Source organism: Arctopsyche grandis, chromosome 6 (genome assembly GCF_051622035.1).
Source record: "Arctopsyche grandis isolate Sample6627 chromosome 6, ASM5162203v2, whole genome shotgun sequence".
NCBI classification, from domain to species: Eukaryota; Metazoa; Arthropoda; class Insecta; order Trichoptera; family Hydropsychidae; genus Arctopsyche; species Arctopsyche grandis.
The window spans coordinates 4,871,949-4,899,661 of record NC_135360.1 but is presented as its reverse complement, the minus strand read 5'-3'; the positions used below and the strand labels follow the sequence as shown (position 1 = coordinate 4,899,661).

At 34.3% G+C, this 27,713-nt stretch overlaps 1 protein-coding gene across 1 annotated transcript in view; it reads right to left on the bottom strand.

The window, feature by feature from the left end:
• Nucleotides 1–9,932: 9,932 nt before the first annotated feature.
• The window catches only part of NetA (Netrin-A), a 258,589-nt gene continuing 240,808 nt past the window's right edge, over nt 9,933–27,713 (bottom strand). The window contains exons 5-9 of the mRNA XM_077431817.1: nt 22,837–22,986; nt 20,766–20,837; nt 13,990–14,058; nt 11,028–11,220; nt 9,933–10,074 (exon numbers count right to left, since the gene is read on the bottom strand). Coding sequence (XP_077287943.1) covers nt 9,933–10,074; nt 11,028–11,220; nt 13,990–14,058; nt 20,766–20,837; nt 22,837–22,986 — 626 coding nt within the window. The remainder of the gene's footprint in view (nt 10,075–11,027; nt 11,221–13,989; nt 14,059–20,765; nt 20,838–22,836; nt 22,987–27,713) is intronic.

Sequence of the window (27,713 nt, the reverse complement as noted above, 5' to 3'; positions counted from 1 at the left end):
AGAGTAAAATTTTTAATTTTGGCCTAAAAACTCCAATGAAATAAGTATCAACTTTGTGAAAATTCATTTAAGGGATGAAATTATCCAATTTATCCCCACATACAGTACACCAACTATGTAACGTCGATAAACTAATTAAATGAATAAAAAATGTGGTACAATACCACGTTGACCCAATGCGAGTAGCTTGGACGTTACTTGCAGCGTGGCAACAGGTGATCCAAGCGTTTTGGACGTCCAAGCTACTCGCATCGTGTCAGCCCGGTATAAAGTACTAGTAAATATAATTCGATTTACGCAGAATTGGTAAAACAAATACGTATATTATTAAATTAAATGAAGCCCATACTCACCTGAATGGTAATCTTTTCAGTAAAAATTTGAATCTTTAATAAAATTTTGTATGAGGGCTTTGTAACCCTTTCCAAAAAGAATGCATGCCGGGTTCAGCTAATTTAACCCTCCCTCACCAAAGTGGTGTATGCAAGTGGCCCAATTTTTACGTTTTTCATAATAACTATGTGGTTTTCAAAGCTATACACACTATATTTCTTGTATTTCTAGAATGAACTACGATAAATTTATTTTAATAAATTTTGTATGATTTAGAAAAGGGGTACATCGTAAAAATTTATACATTTCGACGTCCCAAAGTATGATTTAAAGGCGGCAGCGATAAGTCATGTTTTTGACTGTTTGTTTGCATATTCTTGTTGATCGATGAATCAATTCGAGAGAAAGAGACAGCTGTACTTTCGTAAGCTATTGTTTTTGTCGCTTTTGGCGCGTGGCTATTGAGTCAAGCAGTCGTCTGTTGGCCTTACCTATGTGCGTTTGCATGTTGATACTTGTCGTTATTTTTTAATACAAAAATAGTCAAAAACATGCTATAGGACTAAAACTTTTTTATGTTGATTTATAAAATGATTTATAAGATATATGTATATTGCACCCATTGGTATTGAGAAAAGCTGTATTTTGATTATTAAATATTGGAGCATTGTTGTGACAATTTCAGGAAATGTTAAATATTCACCCAACTATTCAACTAACAAGGGATTTTCAATTTTACTCCACTCTAGAGTCAAGAATGAAATATTATAAATAGCTGCAGTCTTATTTAAAAGTAGATATATCTATCTGACGTCAACTTCATTGAAAAATTAAGCTGTATTTTGATTATTAAATACTGGGGTCTTACTCGACCCCGGTTAGGGACAATCGCTCGATCTCAACGCTCCGTCCTTCGAAGGTTAGTATAAATATTAAATTTAATATATTTAAAAGGTATTTGAAAAAAAAATCGATCGCGTGGTGATCGAACTCATGACCGTCGACACATTTCTTTTAATTTTTTTATTATTTAATAACTTAATATGCCAACACCCAATGCGGTGCTATTTCGGTTCGGTGATTACTGGTCACAAAGTACTCGTCACAAAGTCACTAAAATCTCTATGACGGAACATCTGGCAGCCGAAAAGTCCATCATACTAACGAATTCTTGGGGTCATCGTGTCGAATTAAAGACAGTCCGTCGTACACTAAATAGTGGTCGGCGTTTTCCTTTGATCGCTCTTACCCAGGCCTATCGCACTGCGTCTACAGACTTGCTACAGATTCTTGCGGGTACATTGCCACTTGATTTGATCGTCCAAATGAGAGCTGCTCGGGAAAAACTTCGTGGTGGGTTAGATGCTACCGTCTCGGGCGTCCTTTTCCGTGCGCCTAATCAGTCACAGTGCGATGATCCTCGATTCTGGCAAAGTTTGAAGTCTGTTATTTTAAATTGTGCTATTTCGGCTTGGCAACTTAGATGGGATTGTTCCTCCAAAGGTAGACACACCTATTTGTTTTTTCCGAGGGTCACTTCGCGCCTTGAGCGTAATTGGCTATCGCCCAGTTTTTGGACCAGTCAATTTTTGACTGGTCATGGCCACTTTAACGGCAAGCTAACATCTATGGGCTCGGTATCTGAGTCCTTTTGTCCGTGTTCTTTTCCGGTGCAGGATGCAGATCACATTCTGTGGTCCTGTCCTGGGATGGAGACTGAGAGGAGGGTTCTGCTAAACAGCGTCAGGGGTTCTCTCATCGGCCCCCTGCATCATGGGGATCTAATAATGAATAAAGCATCGTTTAGAGCTTTCGAAAAGTTCGCGGAATGCTTTGGGAAGCTGTGTTCCCCTGTATGCTACTACTCCACTTGATTGCATAAGCATTTATGAGTTCATTTTTATTTATTTATTATTATTATTTTTATTCTGTGAATGTGTGTGTGTGTGTGTGAGTGTGCGTTTGCTGTTTAGGTGTGTGGGTGATTGTGTGTGTGTGTGTGTGTGTGTGTGTGTTGGTGTGTATGTGTGTGTGCGTGTTTGTGCACGTATAAACATGCATACATGTATGTTTACTTGAAGTGTGCGTGCATTCGCACGGCACATTTCAGGTATTGTTTCCTAACGCATGCGCGCTTTATGTGTTCATGCGTTGTTGTTTATTTTGTACTTGGTTATGTACAGTGTGGTTTTTTTTAATAGAACAGTGATGTGCGGTTGTTCTTGTGCGATATTCATGAACAACCGTCTCGTTCTCCGACGAAAGGGTCTCTTAGACTGTATTCGTTGGGGGGATGGTGGCCTCATGTTGAGGGCTTTAAGGGTCAAATTCCTTGACCTTTAAAGCGGGCTTAGATCATACTAACGAGAACTTGAGTGCCAAATATTGTGTATTCGCGATTTTCATGGCAAAAATTGTCTTTGTGACCACCGCAATGTGACGAATAGTCCAATTACCGATATTTCATCGGTAGAGACACGTATTTTGAGCATTTTGCTATTAATGCTTAATTGATGTTAAAATTTGGAATAGATGCTAATAGTTGCTAAATTCGTAAAGTATGCGAATAGATGCTAAAATAACAAACAAAAGTGAAATTTGCATACAATTAATAGATAATTTAGAAGGGTCTTCCTATCCCTTTGCCCATTTATTATGTGAAGAAATTGATGGGATAAAACAGAGCTTGCAGTTTACCATAGACGGTGTTTTTCCTGTCGAAACCAAGCAACTGCTTTTGTCTACTACTGTAAACAAAAGAAGACAGTTGGAGCTGTGCATCCAAAAGGCTGCTCAAAAGAGCGTCTTAAAATTAGAATCGCATTCAAGACTAAATGAGACAAATCTATTCCTCCAAACATTGAGTAAACTATTCAATCCATCTGTGGCAGGTAAAAATCTAATATTAATGTTAAAAAAACAGTTTTGATTTTTAGAAACCTGCCATTGTTTAATTTATTAACAGAGGCTGAAATGTTTGGAAGGACATCAGCACTTTTTTAGACAATTAATATAGAGAATATAAAAAGTTGAATCCACGCCGGATATATTGCTATTATTGATGGCAACAAAAATTAAATATGAAGAGTTTGGTTGTGCAGCTCTAAAATCTATTTGGTGTCCCGTCAATAGTGTGGATGCTGAAAGGTATTTTAGTAAATACAATATAATTGTTACCGATCGTCGCACGAATCTCAAAAAAGAATCTGTAGAAATATGCGCCATGTTGAGTTTTAATAAATTTTAATTGGTATTATATTTTTATATTCATATTTTTTGTCTTTGTATTTTTATATTCATGTTTTTTTCATTGTCATTTTAATTCCAAAACATTTTTGAATTTTTCTATTATTTTTTAATTGTTGTGTTGTCTTTAAATTGTATATATATACATTTAATAAAAATTCATCGAAATTTTTTATTATTTAAAATTAAACTTCATAAAAATAGATATAGATAAAATTGAACATTTTTAATGCCCTAAAACGCATAATGAAAATGCTAAAATTGACAAAAATACATGCCCAAAATACGTGTCTCTATTCATCGGGTACAACAACACTAGTTTGTAAATAAATTCAATGGTTCAATTTCCAGATTCGTATTGAATGTTTATTCAAAAACCAAGCATCAAACTTTATGCAGACGTTTCATTGTAGTTTTTGAACGTTTGGTGGGGCATTGTTTATCCAACAGTTTGTCACTGGCCTCTTTATTGCTGTTTGTTTAGGGAGAAAGGTGGGTCTGAAACGTGAGGGAATGCAGTTTTATCCCAGGGCCTGGACTGGAGGTGACTCTGAAACTCGATTTGTTTATATGTAAACTGTGTCCCCGAAAATATGTATTTCCACACTTGAAAAGCACTCTGGAACCAGACGAGATAGAACAGAAGACCGGTCGTTGTTCGGCAAATGTACATTTTTGCCACAGGCGTTTGTTACTCACCCCGTAATTGAAATCTCTTGTTTGCCCTCTTGAAACTGCACACTAAAACGGAAAGTTCTCGAACCTTGAAAATTTCACACTCGGAGGGTTCAAATTGTGAGTCAAGCAAATAAATACACGTTGCAAACTGTTCAGTGTATATAATAAATTCTGCAACTTTCACGATACATATTACAAGTATTTATATAGAAAAATTCAACTTATTTACGCATAAAATATAATTAAATTTACAAATATATATATATTGTATAATAATATAAATAAAACTAAAGGTATATACTACAAGATATTTTTTTTTTTGTTTCAACTACGCACTTTCTAACTATTATCGATATACCATACACGTATTATATATAATAAGTAAATTAATTTGAGTACATACAAAAAAAAATAAAAAATATTCGAATAAAAAAATAAAAAAAAGCATTTGTGTAAAAACCAAGCTTTTGATTTATGTATGTATGTCCGTATCATAAACAATACGGCGGATCAAATTATTCGAATTTTTTTTATAATTTTTGGTTTCCTTTAATAGTTTATTTAACTAAAAATGAAATCATACATTTAATACACAAAATTGATGGCATACATGAGAATTAATACTTGAAAAAAATAGGTACGTTTAGAGCGAAAACACACTGAGTGGTATGGGACGTCACGTCTTTGGCTCCCCGCTGTAAACCTTTCACAGATCCCCAAACCAAATTTGGGTGTAGTTGCCACTGTCAAGCAAGGATAAATACAAGGTTAAAATTTCACCGAAAACACTCCAGGGGGTGATTTTTGGGACTATGTACCACGTATATTTGCTAAGGGTGCTGCGTTTTTTTCACATGTTTAAAAGTATTTAAATAAAACCATGTACCACGTCCCACTCAGTGTGTTTTCGCCCTTACACTTAGCGACCGGAGTTTGGTATTTGGTTGGAATGGCAGCCTCTACTTCTCGTGCTTCACTCGTTAAATATTTGATGTTAACCTGTACGCCAGCGATTTTTAAATTAACGCAAAAAATGATTTGACTCGCATAATTCGACGCTGCCAGAGGTTTGGTGTGACCTTGCAGGCATATGCGTGACACACAGTGTCATGATGCGTGAAGTTTATGGACGTTTCAGATATCTCAAGTGACAGCCCTGATGACATTTATTGCATTTTTGATTAAAAAAACCCTCAAAATTCAAATTATCAAGTTTGTAATCATATATGGTGCCTGTAAGACCACTTTTAAACGTTAAATATTGAACGTTTCGTAAGGAAAATCGGCGTGGCTCACACGTGAGACGCTGCAGTACAAGACGAGTCAATGTGCGACTCACCAGTGAGTCGCCGCTGTGCTAAATGTCATATAAAACGTTTCCATCCTCCGGTCGGTAAGTAGAGCAGTACCGAAAAACATTTTTGTAGCTTTTTAGGCATGTACAAATAAACATATCACATAAACCGGTATTGAAATACAACATATAGGTACAATACTTATCATAACTAATACATATTATACATTGGAATTTAGGCTAAGAGAACAATGACGTTCGCATAGCCTTGAAATATTGTTTGTTCACCAAAATTAATCTTGAAGTTCAACAACAAACACGGCAAGCTTCAGGCTACTAACATTTGGTGGTTTCAGAACGTGAAGTCTGTGGACTTCGCGCAAGTTCCACTGGCATTTCAAATGCAGTAATATAAAACTGTATAAAATTCGCTAACAATACATACATATGTATATTGTTGTTGAAATTCATCAAGTTCCTTCAAATTTGGAATAGTAAAGTTTGACTACATCGATTATCATGAAAACACACACACACACACACACCCACACATTGAATCAAAAAGTGAATTTAACTGTTGGCTCTTTCTTATATTACACCAAAAATAAACTTAAATGTATAAATAATTTTTTTTGATACTCATTTTAGTACCAATAAAATATTTTATTAAAATAATAAATACATACAAAAAAAAAGCAATAAATATTTTATTTATTATTATTTATATGATATTCATTACAATCTAAGGAATCGAGGACAATGACTACGGCTTATTTATCTTTGAACTAGAACAAGAAAAAACAACAAATTACCCTCTCCTATTTTTTTTTTAAATATAATATATATTATAATGGCACGACGCATTATTAAAGCATAGGCAACTTTGAAGATATTACAAAAAAAAAATGTTGACAAGTACTGCTTTGAAAATTTTCGTTAGCTTACAATAATTAGTATCATAGAGAGAATTAATTTCATATTATTTTTTTTTAAATACTCCAATAAAAGTACACGTCAAGTGTCAAAGTGTCAAGACCTGTTGACGGAACTGTACTTACGTCAAATTAGAGTTGCCTTTGCTTCGTAAAGCACACGACACATCTTAAACGCTAAAAAAATAATAATATAATAATAAAATGCGTTCCTTATTACTATTCATATTATCATTATAATTGTAATAATAATAAAAAAAAATGATATACACAAATATATAATACGTACAGTTTTACAAAAAAATCCTTACATACAATACAATAATTTATCTCTAGTAATACTGTACACATCGGGTATAAATATAACCTGCACTTTTTTTTTAAATATTTTATTTTATTTATTTTCGTTTGATTCATTTTTTTTTTTGAAAATTTTAATATTAATATTTGCGACTCGGTTCTAAAAGGAGTGAAATTTTCAACTCAAAGTATTCCATTCAGCGAAAGCCTATCGAAGTGTTACGTAATTATGTAACGTTTCTGCGCATGCAACACTCAAATCACTCGACTTTTCAGTACCTTGGTAGTTAGAGTACCTATGTATGTAATGAGGTAAGGATGGATACAAGAAATTTGCAAGACTAGCTTTCAACTCAAACAATAAACCCTTATCTGCACTATCCAAGTAATTAAAAAAGTCAAGTAATTTGGCATCCTTAGCTGAGACGCTTCTTTTGCGCGTGCGCTTTGCGATTTTCGCTAATACTCAACTTGAGTATAAATGCAGTTGCAATGTTGAATCTCTAATACTGAGTTGATACGCAGCGAGTAGCTCGGACGCTACTCGCAACGTGGCAGCAGGTGATCCAAGCGTTTTTTGAATGCGATCCAAAGCGATCAAAACTGTTGGATCAACGTCCAAGTTATATGAGTATAGTCCGAGTCACTCCAACGTTAATCGTAACGTGGCAACGTCCGAGTGACAAAATTAGCGGACTCGTATCGTGTCAACCCGGTATTAGAATTCACTTTGTTGTTGGATTTTAAGATTCCAAATCAAATTTAACTTTCTCAAATGTAATGAATCATTTTTAGACGGTTTTTTGATAACATACATAACTTTTATAAGCGGAATGCCAAGTCGATACACTGACTTGTAAAGGTCTATTCATGGTGGCACAGCACAGACCAGCAACTGCACGTAAACAGTACGGAAAGTATTCTCAGATAAATGACGGAGATGTAACAGCAGTAGCCGACAAAATCTATTCATATTATACAGCAGTACATGTTACTGTAACGTATCAATCACTAAGCGATGTCACAGTAGCGAGTGCACGCGTACTAATGAAAGTGAATCGACGATAATCACTTGGTCAGAACAAGTCTGAACGTGCGCTGCTGTGTAGTATGAATATAAGCGGTCTTTTCCGTGCACTGCCGTGCCTCGCAGTGCTGGATAGTCTGAATAGACGTCAAACCTCGTAAATCGAACGAACTGTTTATTTGTGGCTTACAGTTTTACATGGAGGTTATCAAAGACTACATAAGTGTATTACTTCAGACGAAAAGTGGGTTAAGCTGTCAAAACTCTTTCAGAATCAAACGACAGATATGTAAGATGCGTTTCAGACTCATGTTCAGAAAAAAGAATTATTACAAATTATGAAAAAAAAAAATAGAATCTGAATTTCGACTAGTAACTCCACCTTTTAAAAAAAAAACACGCACCACTCATAATCAGGCTCGCATACTGAGTGATCAGACCAAATTCAGTGTATTTAAATGCCCTACAGAGGCATGAACCTCTCAATATGCGTCCTGCCTTCCATACACAGAATCACGCGTTTACAAACAAACAAACACACATGATAGATATTTTCAGCCTATTACAGTATTTTATTCTTAAAATTTACACATAATAATAGCAATAATAATCATAATAATTCTCCATCTCGTAATAAATTAACACTCATTGTACAAATAACTTACGAATAGGATGTCAAATTTCTACATACACTAAATACAAGAAAAAATTCGTTTACGCGACACATACAGCTTAGTAAATTTAATTAAGTCATACTAAATATATATATGTATAATATTATATTTTAATAATATAAATTATGCGCATTGTTCGGCGCCGTTGAAAGTGTACGCGAATTTTGACCTAACTTTGTATCGAAATAAAAATGCTCATATTTATATATATAAATATTTGATATGTATTCAATCAAAAATAAATCAATTTAATTCACTATAGAAAATTGATCACATATGAGGTACATTTACGCTCGGTTTTATAGCATTTTTTTGCAGTGCGGCCATTTTTTCATTCAGATTAAGATATTCAAGTCAATATTGCATCTGAAAGTTTAAATGCACATACAGTTTGATATGTAAATAATTGAACTTGTCTATATGTATGTACGTATACGCAGCGTACAACTCTATATTCGTATTGAGAATGAAAGTGAAAAAATAACTTTTAATACTCATTAAGTTTTTAGCCTGTGAGTTGCAAAGGGGCGGTAGAAAGTCTCGTTTGAATAGCTAGCCGTTATCGCTTCGATTTAATAATGGAGAAATTAGCTTAGAGTGAAGCTAATCCTATACGAAAACGTATTTCAAACAAAGACTGAAAATATAGTTACAAACAGGCTCAATGCATGAAGTATGGAACGCTGTATGCTCGACACAAAGAGATGAGATAGGAAACGGAATATGCGGGTGAGTAGTATGACAGGAGTAGTTGATGGAGTGGATTGATATAGATTGATATGGTAATGGGTGGGTCAAGTGACTAGAAGAATGGACAAAAGAAGTGCTAGAATGGTACCCGAGAGAGTGAAAGGAAGGAAAATGGGTGGATTCAATAAAAAAAAGTGTGAGGGAGTTTCGCAAAAGAGAGACGTGTTGGAGAGGCCTTCACCCAGCAGTGAATCGTGAATGGCTGAAAAAATGATGATGATCTGTATATACATATATCAAGTTCAATTCACTACATTTTTTTCTAATCTATTAGCTCTAAGAAGAGACAATGTTGCAGCATGTGAAGTTAAAAAAATAAGTCTGATATTTTGGCCAAAAGAAGACGACTGGCATTGTATCACTCTCCTTCAATATATGATACAAAGCCACACTTTTGGTTAAATTTAGGTCTTAATTAAGGGCGTACACTTTCAACGACGACGATTAATAATAAGTAAATGTATACATATACCAAAAAAAAGCCCAATTCTTCGATGGTTAAATTTCGCGAATGGAACTTATCGACACATGTCGTTGTATTGTAAGAACTAGTGAGTGTCTGTCAAAACATATTCTCTTTTATCTCATTGTTTCGGTGATGACAGTAGTAGTAGTAGTAAGTAGTAGTAGTAGTAGTAGTAGTAGTTAGTTTAGTATTCGTGACGTCACGATGAATTGTGATGTTGGGTTCGTTTGGTTTACTTGCAGTTGCGCGCCCTTCGCTGCAATCTGCGCATGCGCCTGTGCCACTCGTCCTTCCACTCGATGACTATTGTGCGAGGACCCACGGCAATGCCTGGCACTTCCTCCTCGTCCTCCTTACCCAAAATCAGGTACGACCTGTCAAAATCAATCAAAAAGCAATGAGTCACAGTTGAAAGAAATCGTTTCATTCACGAAGGCCCACCCCCACTCTGCGAAGATCGCATAATAACTTGCTATTTCACGAGTGGGAGCAGGCCATCGTGAATTAAACTTTTTTTTATAAGTGTAGGTTAACCCTTTGAATGCTGACCAACGCCAATCGGCGTTTTGCCAACAAGTCCATGAGCCTGAAATACGCCGATAGGCGTTGTTTTTTGAGTATGTAAAATATAAACAAGAATACTACTCGCTAAGCCTTTCTAGGTAGCATTGACAAAAAATGCATTGAACGTGAGTCGTGTAATCCGTGTCAATGTTTATAAAGACTGGTTTATACTGGAATTTCTGAATTTATAACCATAGCAGAATTTCTCGATGGAAATCCCTAACTGCTGAGTATTTTAGATTGTGGCTTGGAATTTAGATTGTGAGCATTACATTTTAACAACAATGAAGAAGATGGAACTAGTTTTGGAAAAATAAATTCATTAATAGACTTCTTTTGTTTATTTTATATTGTTGCAAGATATATTAGAGAGTCTAAGCACCCCTTTACAAAGCTCAAAATCCTCGGCGGTAGTTATCTAGGGTTTGTTTGGATTAGGTACAATTTTTATACCTGCTTTATATTGGATTTCTAAATAATTCTAGTTGGAAATGTTGGCGAAATTTTCAACACAAAAGACGTCAGCACTCAACGGGTTAACTATGTAATACTCTATATCAAACGATATGTTTATTAATTACTAAGAGTTCAAGGGTTTTTCTGTAAAAATGGAAGGCCACATGACTAGATTCAAGAAAAATTATATGCGAGTTGTATTTTTTGCAGAACTGTCGCAGTTTCTGATTAGTATGTCTTTCTCCACACCCTTAGAAGTTATCATTTTAAAATCCGAATTATTTTTTAAATATTTGATAGAACTTACTTGTTGGGTTTGATGTTGGGACACTTGCATGCGAGATCTTCGTTGTTGATGTAGAGGGCGATGGCGCCTCGGCGTAGGCGGGACTCTGGGGCGCGTTTGTACACGGCCTGCACGGCTAGGGTTGCGCGAGCCCATGGGGCTTCCGCTCCCTGACCATTGCCCGACACTCGTCCTACCACCTTGCCCATTATTGCTGAAACATAAGAAGAATATGAGCGAAAAAGACTATATAAGATTAGCAGCCACATAACATCCCCAAAAATTCAATGACCACCTTTGGCCTCAACGCGACTGAGATTCGATTCAAACGTACTTGATACTAAAATAACTGACTAAAAACGATTTATATGAAGTTGAGAGTGAAAATGGGCTTAATGCAGTGTTATCAACTGCAATGACTTCATATGCAAGTGTATTATATGTACATAACATGAGTATGCACTAGGGCTTCCAAGCCGGTTTAAACCGAAACCGAAAAGCCGGCTTTTTGACCAATTTTCAAAAAACAGAAAACCGGCTTTTTTGCTCGATCAACCGGCTTTTTAAGGTTTTCTTAGATAAATGCTTTTTTCCTCAAAATTAACAATTATGAATTTCAAATTTCTATGAAAGATCAAAATAAATGTACATATATATCTAAACTCTCTTAGGCACATAATAGACGTATATTTCTTGAAACATCAAAAAAAAAGGTACTTAGCGGTTTCTTTGGGATTTGTAATGGACGAAGATAAAATATTAATGAAAGTATGTAGTTTCAATGACCTACCCAGTTTCAGGTAGAAAACATTATTAGCGTATTTGTGATATACTGATATGTCATTTCTAACGAAATTTGCAACGGTTTGTAAAGCTTTTGGAATTTTAAGCTAAAACAGTTGCGTAAAAAAAACTCAAAGCGAATCTCAGCAGTTCTTTTTTTTAATTATAAATTATAGTTTTTCTGCGAGGTTACACATTATTTTTTTCATAATATATTATTGATAGTAGCTTATTTAAATCATTTAATTATTTGTGCGTATTTAGGATTTGCCATTTTACGGCTGTGATACGTACATACATATATGACAAATTGTGTTATTTTTTAATAATAATATATAATAATGATCTTATGAAAGTTCATAATGTTTATAACTCAATTTAATTTATAAAACAACTTTTTTTTTTGCATAATATAATACATATTTACATTTTTTTTTTCGATTTAAAAATTTTTAGCTTAAAAAATATTTTAATTTTCTAAAACCGGTGAAAGCCGGCCAACCGGCTTTTTATTTATAAAAAAAAACGAAAACCGGCTTTTTCTTTCGGGCGGTTTTTTGGAACCCCTAGTATGCACTATATGCAAGTAAGCCACTAAAATCAGGTTTGAACCTTTGTTGAACCTCCACACACATGAATTCAGCGTGTGTAGTTATGGGTGTAAAATTATTTCAATTAGGTGGTGGGAGGTGCTACTTAAGCAAGTAGATGGCGCTTGGGTAGATCGACTTGACTTTTACTCGCATCAATATAAAATGGCATTCGTACGCTAGGTTTAAGGCGCAGACATACATAAACAAGCGGCGTGGACTAGTGGTTAGCATATTATGTTTTTCAGCAGAGTGGTCACGGTTGGTTTGTGACTCCAGGTCGATAATTTCTTATCAGAATTTGCCAATTTTTCTGACTTTCATTAAAACGGTTCCTGTAAAATTAGCATGTCTCTTGCTAATCTCAAATTATCCAGCGTCTTGAGGTTCGCCAAATCGATTAAAGTGCTCCAAAAATGTGTCCATAAATGTCACTGTAGATGTTTGTATGAATTCGCACTGTATACAATACGATCAATAAACATCGTATACAATACCATCAATAACATTTTCATGTAACGATACGAATTTATATACAATAAAAATCCACAAAGACATCTATGGGGAGAAACCTGAGATATTTTTATTTATTTATTTTATTTTATTTTATTGTACAATATACACTCGTCATTACAGATCGCTCCAATGCGAAGAATGTACGATAACGGTCAGAAATACAATAATACACATACAATTAGAATACATTACATATAACAATTAATCAGTTCAGAAATAATAATCATAGAGACATCTATGGATTATTTTTAGATTTTTGTGTACAATTATTATTACAATTTTTATACGTAAAATAAACACGAAATTATAGAGATGTATATAGAGATATCTATAGATTTCAGATTACTGTGCATAATTTTTACAAATTATACACACAGATTTTGTGACAACAGGAAATGATCTAATACCAATTTTCAGGAACCGTTTCAACAATGATCAGATAAAATTGGCAAACTCTGATAGAGAAACGATCGATTTGGAGTCACAAAACCCCCAAACCTAACCAGCAGTTTGACGAGGATTCGAACCTTCGACCTCAGTGGTACTAAATATATACGCTACCATTAAGCCAAACTGCTGGCTATATAACACAATAACTCAAGATTTCACGAGAGAAACGGAGAGAGAAAGCTAATTTTGCAGGAATCGTTTCAATGAAAATCAGAAAAATTGGCAAACTGATAAGAAACGACCGAAATGGTTGCAAACCAAGGTCTGGCCAGCAGTAACCAGTGTGACTCGAATTCACAACCACACTGACCATATAGCAAAACATGCTAGCCACTAGTCCATGCTGCTGGTTCGTACGATCTTATTATTTCGATCTTTTTAAGTTTCTGTTACATTTTTTCAAATATGGGAATCGCTTTTATGAGTCATCGTCAAACCTATGTATGTATGTCAATACATAAAATATCACCTTCAGGGGGTGAGCTTTTGTCTGGATCGCCATAGCATAGATCAGGCGTGCTAACGTTTTTTTTTTACATGTACAAATATAATCTCTTTCTTAGTGTCCTTTAGCACGAATGCATGCGTGCACTCGCACGTACATATACGCACACAATTTAATATTGAAATTAAAAACAACTCACCGTAATCTCTGTTGCAGTACTTGTTTAGGTTCAGTCTTTTTGTGCCAGCGCGACACTTTCTGCATTGATCTGCAAAACGTCAAAAAAACACAAAACAGTTATCGAATATTTGCGTATGCGGGGCTTTGATGTGACGCGAGCTTTGAATGCAGAACAAAAAAAAAGGCAAAAAGAAAAGACAAAATGGCAAATAGAGCGAAACGAACGCACGTAAGCTGTGTCGTGTGATGTCGGCTCAACGGGGGCTACCAGTGGCGAAAAGGTTAACAGCCGCGAGCGCTTTGGCTGCCTTTGATGTGAGCAAAACATTGCAAAGATTATCTCTTGCAAGCGGGGACCAGCTCGTGGCCCCCGGGGCCCCAATCATTTAATATACAGGGGATGAAAAATACGCTCACCCAACGAATAATACGACCGCTAGAGGTTGAAACTATCGCCAACTTGCTTGTATAATTTTGAAGCAAAGATCGGCGTTCGATGGATGCTTTTCACACAAAAAATGGTTCTCTATTGCAATTTTTTAGAAAAAACATACTTTTTTCTCTCTTACTTTGAACACTATTTCGAATAAAGCTTACTTACTTTGAATAAAGAGCGGACCAACTTTGCGCCGTTCATTGTTCATTGTTCGTTGTGCTTTGTTCATTTTTATGATGAACCTTATTTTATGCTCTCTAGCTTGAACCTTATTTTATTGCCCTGTTTCCTAGAAAATAGACCCAAAACGCGCTGTTTCCTGGAAAAAGCACGCTTCCGGTCCTAGCTCTACTAATACAGCGGTCTATTGTTATTTTAAAAGCATCCATCCAACGCCTACCTTCATTCTGAAGTTTTTGTAGAATTTTCATTACGAACTATTTATATTTGGTTGTGGCTATTTGTAGATACAGTATCGACGAATTATTGAATATTTGAAACCTTTTTTCGACTTGATATTTTGGTAGTTTATATGCTTAGGAGTAAATTTAGAAATCAAATATTACAATAATAAATCCAGTGTATTTGTTTCGTAAAAGACAGTTTACAAAAATCTATTTACATATGTATACGCTTAGGAGTAAATAATTCCTCGATACTGTATCTACAAATAGTCAATAATTCGTCGATACTGTATCTACATATAGCCACATCTTTTATATTTTAAGAATAAAATGTGAACTTTCTGAAAAAAGCAGGGCCGTCACATTTATATTTTAATTAAATCAAAAATAATAATAAAATTGTTAAATAAAATTTTCAGGAAACGAAAAGAAGACTTCGTGAATTTTATTTATAAATATGTATTTGTGTGTGTGTGTGTGGTAATTGAATCACATATATGTATGTAAATCAATGAAAATTAAGAAATATTGGAAATATTAAATGAAAGTTCAAGTATCAAGTCTGTGGCGCATTTTAATTGTATATAAAAAATATAAATAGTTGACCCTATTTTAAATGACAAAATGCTTTGATATTGGAAAAAATTGTGGCTGCGGCGCAAAATTTCGATTAATTTTATTGATCAATGTTTGTCAATCAATAATGAAATTCGCATACGGCGTTCATTCATTTTTATTAAGCAAAAAGTTACGCCGCAGGTAAATTTTTTTCTAAAATTCATTATATCATAGCATACATATGTATATAAATCTTTCGTAACGTATGTAAGTAGTAAGCTTAAGTGTTTTTAAATAATTATTGTCGCCAAAAATTTCTAATTAATAATTCATTCATATGCATATATTATATATACATTACAAAGTGTGCCGCAGGTTTAATTTTTCTTAAATTTGCGTTTAGCTTAACGACGTGCCACCAATACGTTATATTATTATGTACTTGTACATATATGTATATACATGTATAAGTGATAATTTATTATTAATATTTTGAAACCACTGAAGATGTTCGCCTTGGAGGTGTTTTTCCAAGAAGTTCTTAATCTTATTTTTTATGAATAATTTTTAATGCGATGAATTATCGCTCAACTTGGATATATTGCAGTGCCGATTTAAAAGTTAACACTTTTTCCTCGCTTTGTGATTAATTTATTCACGAATATTAATGTTCCTGCATATTGCATTACAATTAACGGATATATCATACCATATACATTTATAATGTATGAAAAATGTTCCTTGCTACTTTTTAATAAAACATTATTTTTATATTCATATAAACAATAAAGTAATTAAAGCAACTTTCTTAAATATATACATATATTTAAAATATGTACGTAAATATATTTATTATTATTATACCACAAAATTAATCAAAAGTTTTTTGTGGATTCTTACGAAAAAAATAATTGGAGTAGAACTCAAATTAATATTGACAATATATTTTTATTTTTGATTACACAATCAAAGAAAAATACGAAACCTTAATATTTATGCGGAATTTAAATTCATTTGTACTCGTCCTACTGTGAATTATATTCCGGTGACACGACAACTCGTTCACAGATTTTCCGTAAACCGAGGATGCGCTCCAGGCATTACGTATACGGCCATCTCTTTCTCACACCGTCTGTTCACCAAGATCTCGTTTACTATGCCATTACGTATGCAGCCATCTCTTTCACAGACCGTCTGTTATCGGTGAACAGACGATCTGTGAAAGAGATGGCTGCAATAGTAAACGAGATCTTGGTGAACAGACGGGGTGAGAAAGAGATGGCCGTATAAGTAATGCCTGGGGCGCATCCTCGGTTTACGGAAAATCTGTGAACGAGTTGTCAGGTAACCTTATATTCCATATGGATGTACACATATTTATTTATCAGGAATTCAAAATTTTCTAATTTACATATGTATGAATAACGGGTGTTAAAAATATTGAAGCATTTTTGAACTATGTATACAAATATTATATTTACTCTATGTATATGTAAATATATTGAATCCAATTAGTGGAATTGTTCATTTTTTAAATCTATATATGTATATAAAAATCAATGTCTGTCTGTCTGTCTGTCTGTATGTCTCGAATAGGCTCCTAAGCCACTGAAACGATTACGATGGAACTTTCAGGATTTGTTGTATGCATGTCCGGGAAGATTATTGTGATAAAACCTCTTAATAATCATATTCGTAATTACGATTTTACTAACGCGAAAGTAAAGCCATTCCGCCTTCAACGTATCACGCCGCGAGTGTGACAATAATCGCGCCACGCCTACCTCGTAATCGAATATACTGACCATTCAAGGCTGTACCACAAACATACAGCGGAAGGCCCACGTCAGCAAATATATCTATACCTATATATAAAATTGAATGTCTGTGGAACGGGAACGGGAATTGCACGCGTTATTGTGGCATTGCAACGCATGCCGGGTTCAGCTAGTTAGACATAAAAATGCTTAGTGCAATAAAAAACACAGCTGTTTTTATGAAACGCACGCACGGATTTCATGAAATACGCAAGTATTGTTTTTTTACTTATTTCGTGAAATAATGATGATTAAGTAATATATAGTGATTAAGCACCACCTGTGTTTTTTTAAACTAAATCAAATAACTATTAAAAAAAATGGCTAATTTATCATAGCAATGTTCATTTTCAACTCTGTATGTATATATGTACATATATTGCTAAAAAAACTGAAATAATAGTATGACATAACACATTTCACCGGCAGCATAGATCAACGGTTAGCGTGTAATGATTAAAACTGTGTGGTCACGGATTCTGTCCCTGGCTTTGTTGCTGTCCTGACCATATACATATATGTAACTCCAAGGTCGATCGTTTGCATTCAGAGTTTGTCAATTTATCTGATTTTATTGGAAACGGTTCCAACTAATTGGCAATCTTGTCCTCTTTCTCACAGATTTCCATAGCATGTTAAAATTAGTGGATATTCAAAATACTGCAAAAATTTGTTTATAGATGTCTCTATGATTACAAATTGATATTTGTAATTGGCCTTGAATAATACTTACAATACTAAATAAAAAAATGCGTGTATACCTGTACAAATCAATCAATTGATTTCAATATATGATTTATACGATTTTTAATGCAAAACTAAATTTGACATTCATTTGTCGAAAGGTCAAAATGACAGTTGATTGTTTTCTACAAGGTTTTTTTATTATTTATAAGAATATACTATTCAAAATATACTAAATATCGTATCCAAGATGACAACAATGACCACGACGCTCAGCATTGAGCAAGCGAGAAATAATATATGTATTATTCGATTCAACGACCATTTCACGAAAAAAGCAACAGGCTTGCGCCGTTCATGAATTTTTTTTGACAATTTCATGAAATGAATAATTTTACAAATTTTGTATAATTATATATGTATGTATAATATAAATACTTTTAGTGTTTAAATACAAATCTCATCCAGATAACGCCTGTTAGATGCAAACATAGAACAATACAAGTCACGTGTCTCGTCGCTATTGTGATCCGTCGGCGAACACGAAAAATAAATTCGAATGAAAATCGAAGAGGAAGAAGAAGATTTTGAAGTTAATCGTTCGGAAAATTGTTTCTCCTGGCCGGGAAAAGCGGAAGGCTTTTGACACGCGCTACGCATTCTAATGCAGTGAATAGACTACAAAAGTTAACCGTAAAGGAAAATTCCCCACGCATGAGAATACCCCTAAATGGGAACGGAAAAGCGTGGGGAGGGGAAACGGAAAAACGCTTTTCATCAACGACATACTATATTTTAAGGGATAAAAGCGTAATCGAACCGCCTAGGTCTCACCCAAAATGAATTTTCTCATTTTCCTGTACCCACACGAAAATCGAGGGTCTTTGAACACCCACATAATAGAGGCTTTTGATTTAATAAATATTTTTAACTTTTAAAACTTTTGAAACTACATAAGATATGGAAAATTACAGCGTGCTCACTTAAGAACTCGTACTTTCAGTTGATTGATATTTATTTTATTGTTACAAATCAATATACACTCGCCATTACAGATTTGCTCCAATGCGACGGGAGTACGTTAACGAAATACAGAATACATAAACAATCAGAAATCAGAAATACAGTAATACATATACAATCAGAATATATAGCATATAGCAATTAATCAGAAATAATAATCAGAGAGACATCTATGGATTATTTTTAGATTTTTTTTGTATACAATTTTATACATATAATAAATACGAAATTATAGAGATGTCTATAGAGATATCTATAGATTTCAGATTACTGTGTATAATTATTACAAATTATACACAAGCAGATTTTGTGACAACAGGATTAGATCTAATACCAATTTTCAGGAACCGTTTCAGCAATGATCAGATAAAATTGGCAAACTCTGATAGTGAAACGATCGATATGGAGTCACAAAACCCCCAAATCTAACCAGCAGTGGCGAGGACTCGAACCTTTGACCTCAGTGGTGCTAAATATATATGCTACCACTAAACCAAACTGCTGGCTATATATGTAAGCGATCAGCTGATAGTATAAGTTCCATTTCTATGTTGTTGTTTCTAAACTAAGATAGGACTAATTTAAGTTATTATAATTAACTTAATTTATATTTTTTATATAAATGCGAATTGCTATGATAAATTAATTTGTTGTCATTGTTCGGAAGAATTCAAAAAAAGGTTTCATTTTGTATACTGATATTTATAAAACTGATTCAACTTGTATAACAGTGATGTGGTGGAGATCGTTCCATTTACAAAGACCCATCCCCACTCCAGGGAAAAGATGCGCACATTAAGATTGTGTACTGACCATAGCTTCTGCGCACTTTTTCCCGGAAGTGGGGATGAGCCGTCGTAAATGGAATGAAATCTAGATACTTTTATTTTTTAAGACTCGTAGGACTATTGATAAAATATTCTTGTATGTAAATACATATATATATATTAAAATTGAAATAAAACTATTATACTAATACTAGTGTTGTACCCGATGACATATCATCGCATGGGTGTTGGCATATTAAGTTATTAAATAAAAAAAATTAAAAGAACTGTTTCATCGGTCATGTGGTCGATCCGCACGCAGTCTAATTTTTTTTAAATATATTTAATTTAATATTTATATTTAATTGTTTAGTATGAAAAAAATGGTAAAAACTACCTACATATAAACAATATAAAACACCGATAGAAAAATTAATTAATTAATTAAATAAATATTCAATAGATGGCGGTAAATTCTTATTTGCCTGGAGGAAACATTGGTATCGATCAGTATATATAGAAGTTTTTTGTTTGTTATTATATTGGTATATACGTTTTGGCATTGTTTTAGCTGTGATGTACATATGCATGTCGAATCGAAACGAATATTATAGTATGGCGAGCGTTATCTCAGACAGACAGACAGAATAGCGATATTATATATATGATAATAATCCGTTAATTTTTGTATTAAAAAATGTTGCTATCATAAAATAAACCAGTCATATGAAGCGAGTAGCCTCTTGACAAAATAAATCGGAATTTTCATTACCACTCTCGTAACGCTCCAGGATAGTATTACAAAAGTGTCAACGAATGTTTTGAAAATTTCACCTGCGGCACATGTTATTCAGAAAATTAAAGTAAAATAACATGTCTGTATGTGTGTAGATGTATGTAATATTTTTCATTTTTTTGTATCGCTCCGGTTCGTTTTATTTTACATTTTGAACTTTGTGTGGGATATTTACAGCCAATTAGTCAAAGAAGGGTAGAAATCATCGTATGAATGCAGATGGCGGTCGAAATTGATGAGAGACGTTAAAAAGAAGACAGGTGAAGAGAAGTGAAGTGAAATGAATGATGAATGTGGTGCACTTACTTACCGCGGCCTGATGATGGTGGAGGCGCCTCTACAGCCTCCATTGCTTGGACCGCCTGGATTACTTTCGGGATTTCTGCAAAAATAAATCGGAATCGGATTGACATTTTGCCTGCACGTGACTCTCTCTCTCTCTCTCCCTCTCTTTCTCTTCGTCGTTTAAAAAGTACAAGAAAGGAAAAATAACAAAAAAAAAAAGGAGGAAAACGCATTTCATCGTCGATCGCGATAAGAAGTTTGACAAATGATGGCGCATTAGTCGCATCATTTATTTCCCGCAACGTGTGTACTTCAAATTCAAATACATGCTATTATTTCTCAGATTTCCCACTTATGTTATGATAATTTTAATATATAGTCAGAACATGTTAAATATATATATAAGGCCGTCTTTAACTCAAAATGTAGTATTTCTGTGACAAAAATAAGTATTGGAATCAGTAGTCAGGTATTTTTTATATCGATTGTCCTCTTTTATTGCGTTAAAATATGTATAATTAGTTTTATAGCGAATTTTAAAAGTCAAAAATATTTTTTTTACATATTTTTCTTTCCAACTATCTTGCAATTATTGGTCCAGTTCTATATTTCACTACGTCTACAAGGGTTGGTTTTCAATGTCAATATTTTTTTTTCGTATTTTATCTGAACGTCCTAATTCGAACGATAAATGATTTTAAATTACAATATAAAATATTCTAGGTGGGATGGGGCGCTAATCACTCGCTTGTGAGCGTGAGCGAGTGAGATGGGGTGATGCGCTCTTTATTCTTCATCTTTTATTATCAGTCTAAACAACCGCATTTCTAACTGAATTTAAAATCATTTAGCGCTCGAATTAGTACGTTTAGATAATGAAAAACGTAAAGAGATAAAAAACAATCTTTATAAACGTGTTTAGATAAAGAATTGTGTAAGAAAAGGATCCACGACGAAACGTCCCTGACAAAATGATAACGAGACATAATGCAACATACATATGTATGTCACGCCATCATTTTGTCCGTAGACATTATGTCGCGTTAACATTTTGTTCGTAAGCATTATGTCACGTTATCGTTTTTTCGGGAACGTTATACCGTTTGGTGTTTCATCATGGGACGTTTCGTCGTGACACCGTAAGAAAAATTTAGGTTGTTGTCTTTTAAAATTTGCTAGATAATTAATTATAAGTATCTTAAAGCAATAAAAAATCACAATCAATAGAAAATACGTCCGACTATTGTCTTCAATACTCAATTTTGGCACAAAAATACTAAATTTTGAGTATTAAAGTAAAATAAAGACTACAAAATCCAAAAATTTGTAAAAAAATAAGCATTTTCTAGGCGCTCATATCTCATAAACGAGAATAAAACAACAAAAATCATTGTAACATTCCAATTTAATAGGTCAAATTTAGTAAAGATTGAGCTTCGTCAATTTTTGTTGTTGCTCAGTATATAGATAGTTAATAGAATTTTATTGATGTATAAGTGACTACAGCGCCAAAGTGGCGGTTGTATGTCATGAAAAGTATCTGTAATCTTTGGCACTGTTTCATCTAATAGCAGTCCTGCCATTCTATCACGACTGCCTTGTTGAAAAATACAGTATATGGAGTATTATTTACTACTAATATCGTTAATAAAAAGGTATTAAAAACAATAATCTAGAAATTTGCCTACCGTTTTTATTTAAAGAATTTGTTTCTGTGAATATATTGTTATAATTTTACTACATGCAGTTTTGGAAGTACAAACTAGTTCGTCTCTTCGCCTAAAGAAATCATAATGGAAGATGAATTGGTAAAGAGTCTCTAAAGTCTACTAGAGACTGTGTGTCGATACATTTGTCGACAAATCTTAACTTTTTAGATGGATGAACGTTGTTTAGAACGGTGAAGAATGGAAGCATGTTGGAGAGGCAATGAAAGGTTACAGATGATGATGAAAAGCAATGCTTTGTATGGAACCATTAGACATTGGATAGAAGAGTTTAACTTGTACCATGTATATAGTATGTATGTAGAATTTGAAACTAGGGACTTGTATAGTAAGCAGAATGCTTTGGCTTATCCAAAACTTGATACTCACTGACACATGGAGCAATGTGCGATCGACTCTGTTGATAGCTCCTGGCGCATCTATTACACGTGAGTCCTGTAACACCATCCTTACAAGGACACTGTCCACTGGTCTGGTTGCAAGTCTTCCCGAAAGCACCGACAGGATGACAATCGCAGGCTGAAAAATAAAAAAAGGCATGATAAGTACAAGTGGATACATACAAATCAGGTAGATATATAGATACATACATATACAACGAGATGGGATCAAATAATGTAAATTGGATGCGAAAGGACGACGACGTTAAAATTTTATCCGGTGCCGGCGATGGCGTTAAGATAACGACGGGGACCCATCAGATGCGCGTGTGGGGCCCCACAAACGAGAGAGAGAGAGATCCCATTAAACCCGGAAAGATAAGCCCTTATCCAGGTGTGTTGTGTTATTAACATATTCGTATTATTACCGCGAGTCTCGCTCTCCGCAATGTAATTATGCCGTACCTGCTCTAAGCCCAATACTGCGCATACTTTGTATATAATGTGATTTGAGCGAATTCAAAAATTCAACGATGGACGTTTTTTATTACCATATTTGAACTCAGTGGGCGTAAATTAGTACGTTTTGACATGTTGCAACCCTGTCTATTATTGTTAGGCGTGAAAAAATTCGTCCGTGGATGCTAAAAAAAGTGTGCGTGTAAGCTCATGTAGTATATGAATGAGCGTTGTCATGATTGCATGTAAGTAATATGAAAAATATTGGGATGAAGTCTTATGTATATATGTATGTATGCAGATTTTATTTAAAAAGTGAGAAGGGATTCAAATTTGAATATATTGGTGTTGGAAGAAGTTATGTTTGGATGTATAATACATATATATGTATGTATGTATGTATAAAAGAGTGACAAAATGGCCGTATAAAACAAGAAAAATCAGCGAAAGTAAATGGATGGTATAATATGTAGAAAGTTCCTATACTAAATCATAAATCATAAGTCATGGCTGTCATTCAATTCACAACCTATCTGGCGTATTCTTTTAGATACTTTTAACGAGCAAAGATATGATTGGATGCAAAAGTTTAAGGTATTTTAACTGATTTCCGGAAGAATGCACTAAATAGTAGCGCAGTTTTGAGAAATCCAAATTTTCAAAGACGCTCAAGAAGAACTTACCCAAAAAAAATCCACAAAAAAGAGGTTAGCACCCTTGAAATACCCCTTGACGCTTTTTTATAGAATTTTTTATGAACTTGATCTTTGAATCAAGTTCTTTGAAAATTTGGATGTCTCGGAGTGCGGTTCTCTTGATTAAATTTATCCGATCACCATTATCACAGTGGTGGATGCTAAGAAATATGCTTTAAATATTAGGAGATTGAAATATGTAGTTGGATGTACATAGAAGGGACTCAAATACGGAATTGAGTTAAGATAGAAAATAGTGTGTAAAATAAGAATGGATGTAATTGGATGGTGTGAGGATATCTACAGAATCTCTGGCTTTAATGTGATCTTACATATGTTGCGTTAACCACAACGCGCTGATTTGTCAAGACGTCATCCAATTTATGATGGATTGATTACCTTCCATCATTTTGATTTGTTTGTGTACATGAAGACATTATGATTTAAAAAAAAAACGAATCATCCCAGTCATGAAACAATATGTTTACATGTCAGGTGTTTATTGTACTCATTTTGAATACGCTCGTTTTGTTTCGTTTCTTCAGAACATAAAAAGAAGTATTAAAGTTAATGTGAGCAATGTAATATATGAAAGGTCCGGATTTAGCGTTTTTCATTTTTATTTTTTTTCTTTCTTTTTTTGCGTTGCACATTAATCGGTCGGATAACTGTTGAAGGCTGTCGCGAACAAACTCGTACGGTCATTTATATACGGCCATAACGTAATAAGAAGAGAACGATCTTCGACGATAAGGATTTGTATTGCAAAAAGGTGATTCAAACGAGCAAAAAATTTACTACATCAACTCAAGATCATAAGTTAAGTACATACATACATATGTCAAATAGCATCCTAGACGGATTTAAATGCTGAAATTCATTATAACGAGGAAATAGCCACAATATCAATACATGTCAGTACTGACTACTGTATGTACATATAAACATGGTTTAAGATGACTTCATAAGAACACTAATTCTGTAGCAACAACTCAAATCAGATAAATTGGCAAGCTCTGATAGGAAACGACCGACACGGAAGCACATATCCAAGGTCTGGCTAGCAACACTCGGACAGGGATTGAACCCATGACTCACACTCACTTGAAAGCATTACACGCACCGAGTGTTAGAAAACCAATTTGTGAGGAACTGTTTCAAAAATGGAGTCAATGTTTAAATTGGAAAACTCTCATAAGTAATGGTTGACTGTTTGAAATATTTCAAACATACAAAGTATTATTCTTTTCAATCGAGACCTAACCGGAACCTTTCAGTCGCCAACCATTAAGGCGCAAACACACTGAATCGTACACCATACACATTCTCGTGGTGTCCAGCTGGGAAGAGCGTTTCTTCAGGTCGTTGTAGATTCGTACCATCTTATTGTTTCTACATCATTTCTTCAAATATAAGAATCATTGGCAAACTTGTCAATACAAAGATAAAATTTCATCGAAAAAACTCCAGGGGGTAATTTTTGGCCTGGGTGCCATATCATAGATCAGGTGTGCTTTTGTTTTTTTACATGTGCAAAACTATTAAAAAAAAAAACACGTTCCACGTACAACCCTGCGTCTGTGTGTCTGTGACCTTGTGATAAGCACATTATTCAAATGTGCGATATGAAACGTGCTCGTGGTTTCCAGCTGGGAAGGGTGTTTCTTCAGTTCGTTGTAAATTCGTACGATCTTATTATTTCGACAAGTTTCTCATACATTTCTTCAAATATGAGAATCACTATCAATACAAGGATATAATATCACCGAAAACACTAAGGGTAATTTTTGGCCTGGATGCCATAGCATAGATCAGGCGTGCCCTTGTTTTTTCTACATGTGCAAAACTATCTAAAAAAAAAAACGTTCCGCTTACGAATCTGTGTGTCTGCGCCTTTTAACTATACTGCTGGCTATATATGTACATATGTATAATATGTATGTATGTACATATTTAGTAGTCTAGTGGTTTTACCCGTCTTCGTTCGGTATTTGTAATTATAAACCGCTTAAACATGACTAATCTAAAAGTAAACATTTTATTAAATTTATTTGAATAGTTTTATTTTATATATGTAGATTTATTTGAATATTCATTTGTTTTTTTTTTATTAAATTCTGGTATACATATAATCTCTTTCGAAATTATATGTATACCAGAATCCGGCGCCTGCGCCCTCGGAGCCTTCGCACGCGGGGACTTCGAATCCTTTGAATCAAATAAAATCGAGTCGGCGCCCCCAGAGTCTTTGCCCCCTAGGGCTTCTTCCCCGAGGACTTCGAATCCTTTGAATCGAAAAAAAATAAATCGAACGTGTCGTCTACGAACCAACGATCGAAGGTTACATATATACAAAGTCTCTTTCGAAATTATATATTAGATTTTGATGGATATCATAAACTTTAGTGTGCGGTCGATTACAAGAGGAAAGTTTCTCAAACTTTCATTGTTTTATTCCGACATAAAATTAATTTTGAAAACTCGAAAGATCGCTCGCGTCTTATCTGCCGATCTGACGAGGCGTCTGCCAAAAAAGATGATTATTTAAAACGACGTCTTTTCAAAAAGGAGGATATTTAGATGCGCGATCTCCTCTTCCCGGCGGTAATTGAAACTGGTTTACAAAGAGACATACGACCTTTTGCCGCCGAAACACCTCCAGCATCGCCAACTCGTCCGACATACGACTGCCTTTCAGATCAATTTAATTCGACGCACGTACTTTCGAAATATTCAACTTTTTTTCTCTTTTTTTTTTACTTTTTCATTTCATCGGACCTTTGTATGTGTGTGAGTGTGTTTTCACGGTACATTTGGTCCTCTTTGGGAAACAATTTCTCAGGTTTAATCAGTGGAATGACCGTTGCTGGTTGACCGTCGTCTGGTTGACTTTACGCGTCATTTGCCCTCTCGACTTGTACGGGTTGACCTCTTTTCGCAATCCATTTCCCTCGATTCCGAATAATTAATGGCGAGATTTCAGCAAAATGGAATGAAATAAAAATGCCTTACAAATGCGTCAAATATTATACCTACATTGTATATTATACGAAGAACTAAAAAATCTCTTCAAACACAGACTTTTACACAGGTCAAACACTGTTCAAACATAGGTCTTACATTCATACATATGTAACAATCATAGTCTTACACATGTGTGTATTTTTATTTTATTACATTTTATACCAGGAAGGCCTTACAGGTAGACCACAATGCGCCTTCCTGGCCAATTACAATCAATACAGCATTTTTATTACACAAGTCGCTGAATTACGAGACACTGAAAACTCGCAAATTAACGAGACATCTGTGAATTGTACATACATTTTATTGTACATTAATAGTGGTGACATAGTAGGTGGGAAGATTTTAGCCAATTTTTAAACGGGATCCGTTTCAACATTGAAATCAGAGAAAATTGGCAAACTCTGATAGGAAACGATCATCCTGGAGTCACAAATATCCAGGTCTGACCAGCAGCACTACAGATATACTCAGAAAAGTTGTTTTAAATCGTCAGCTCATGGGATCGAACCCGACGCCTCTCGGTGTTAGGCAGTTTTTTCCTTAGTTTAATTCCTTCTTATATATTGAGGAATATAAGAAGGAATTAAACATACATACACGTTCACAGATACCGGCTAAGAGAGCATTTTCGATACAAATTGAGCGCAAAAGTAGGGAAACTTGCACAGGATAAAAGTTATACTTC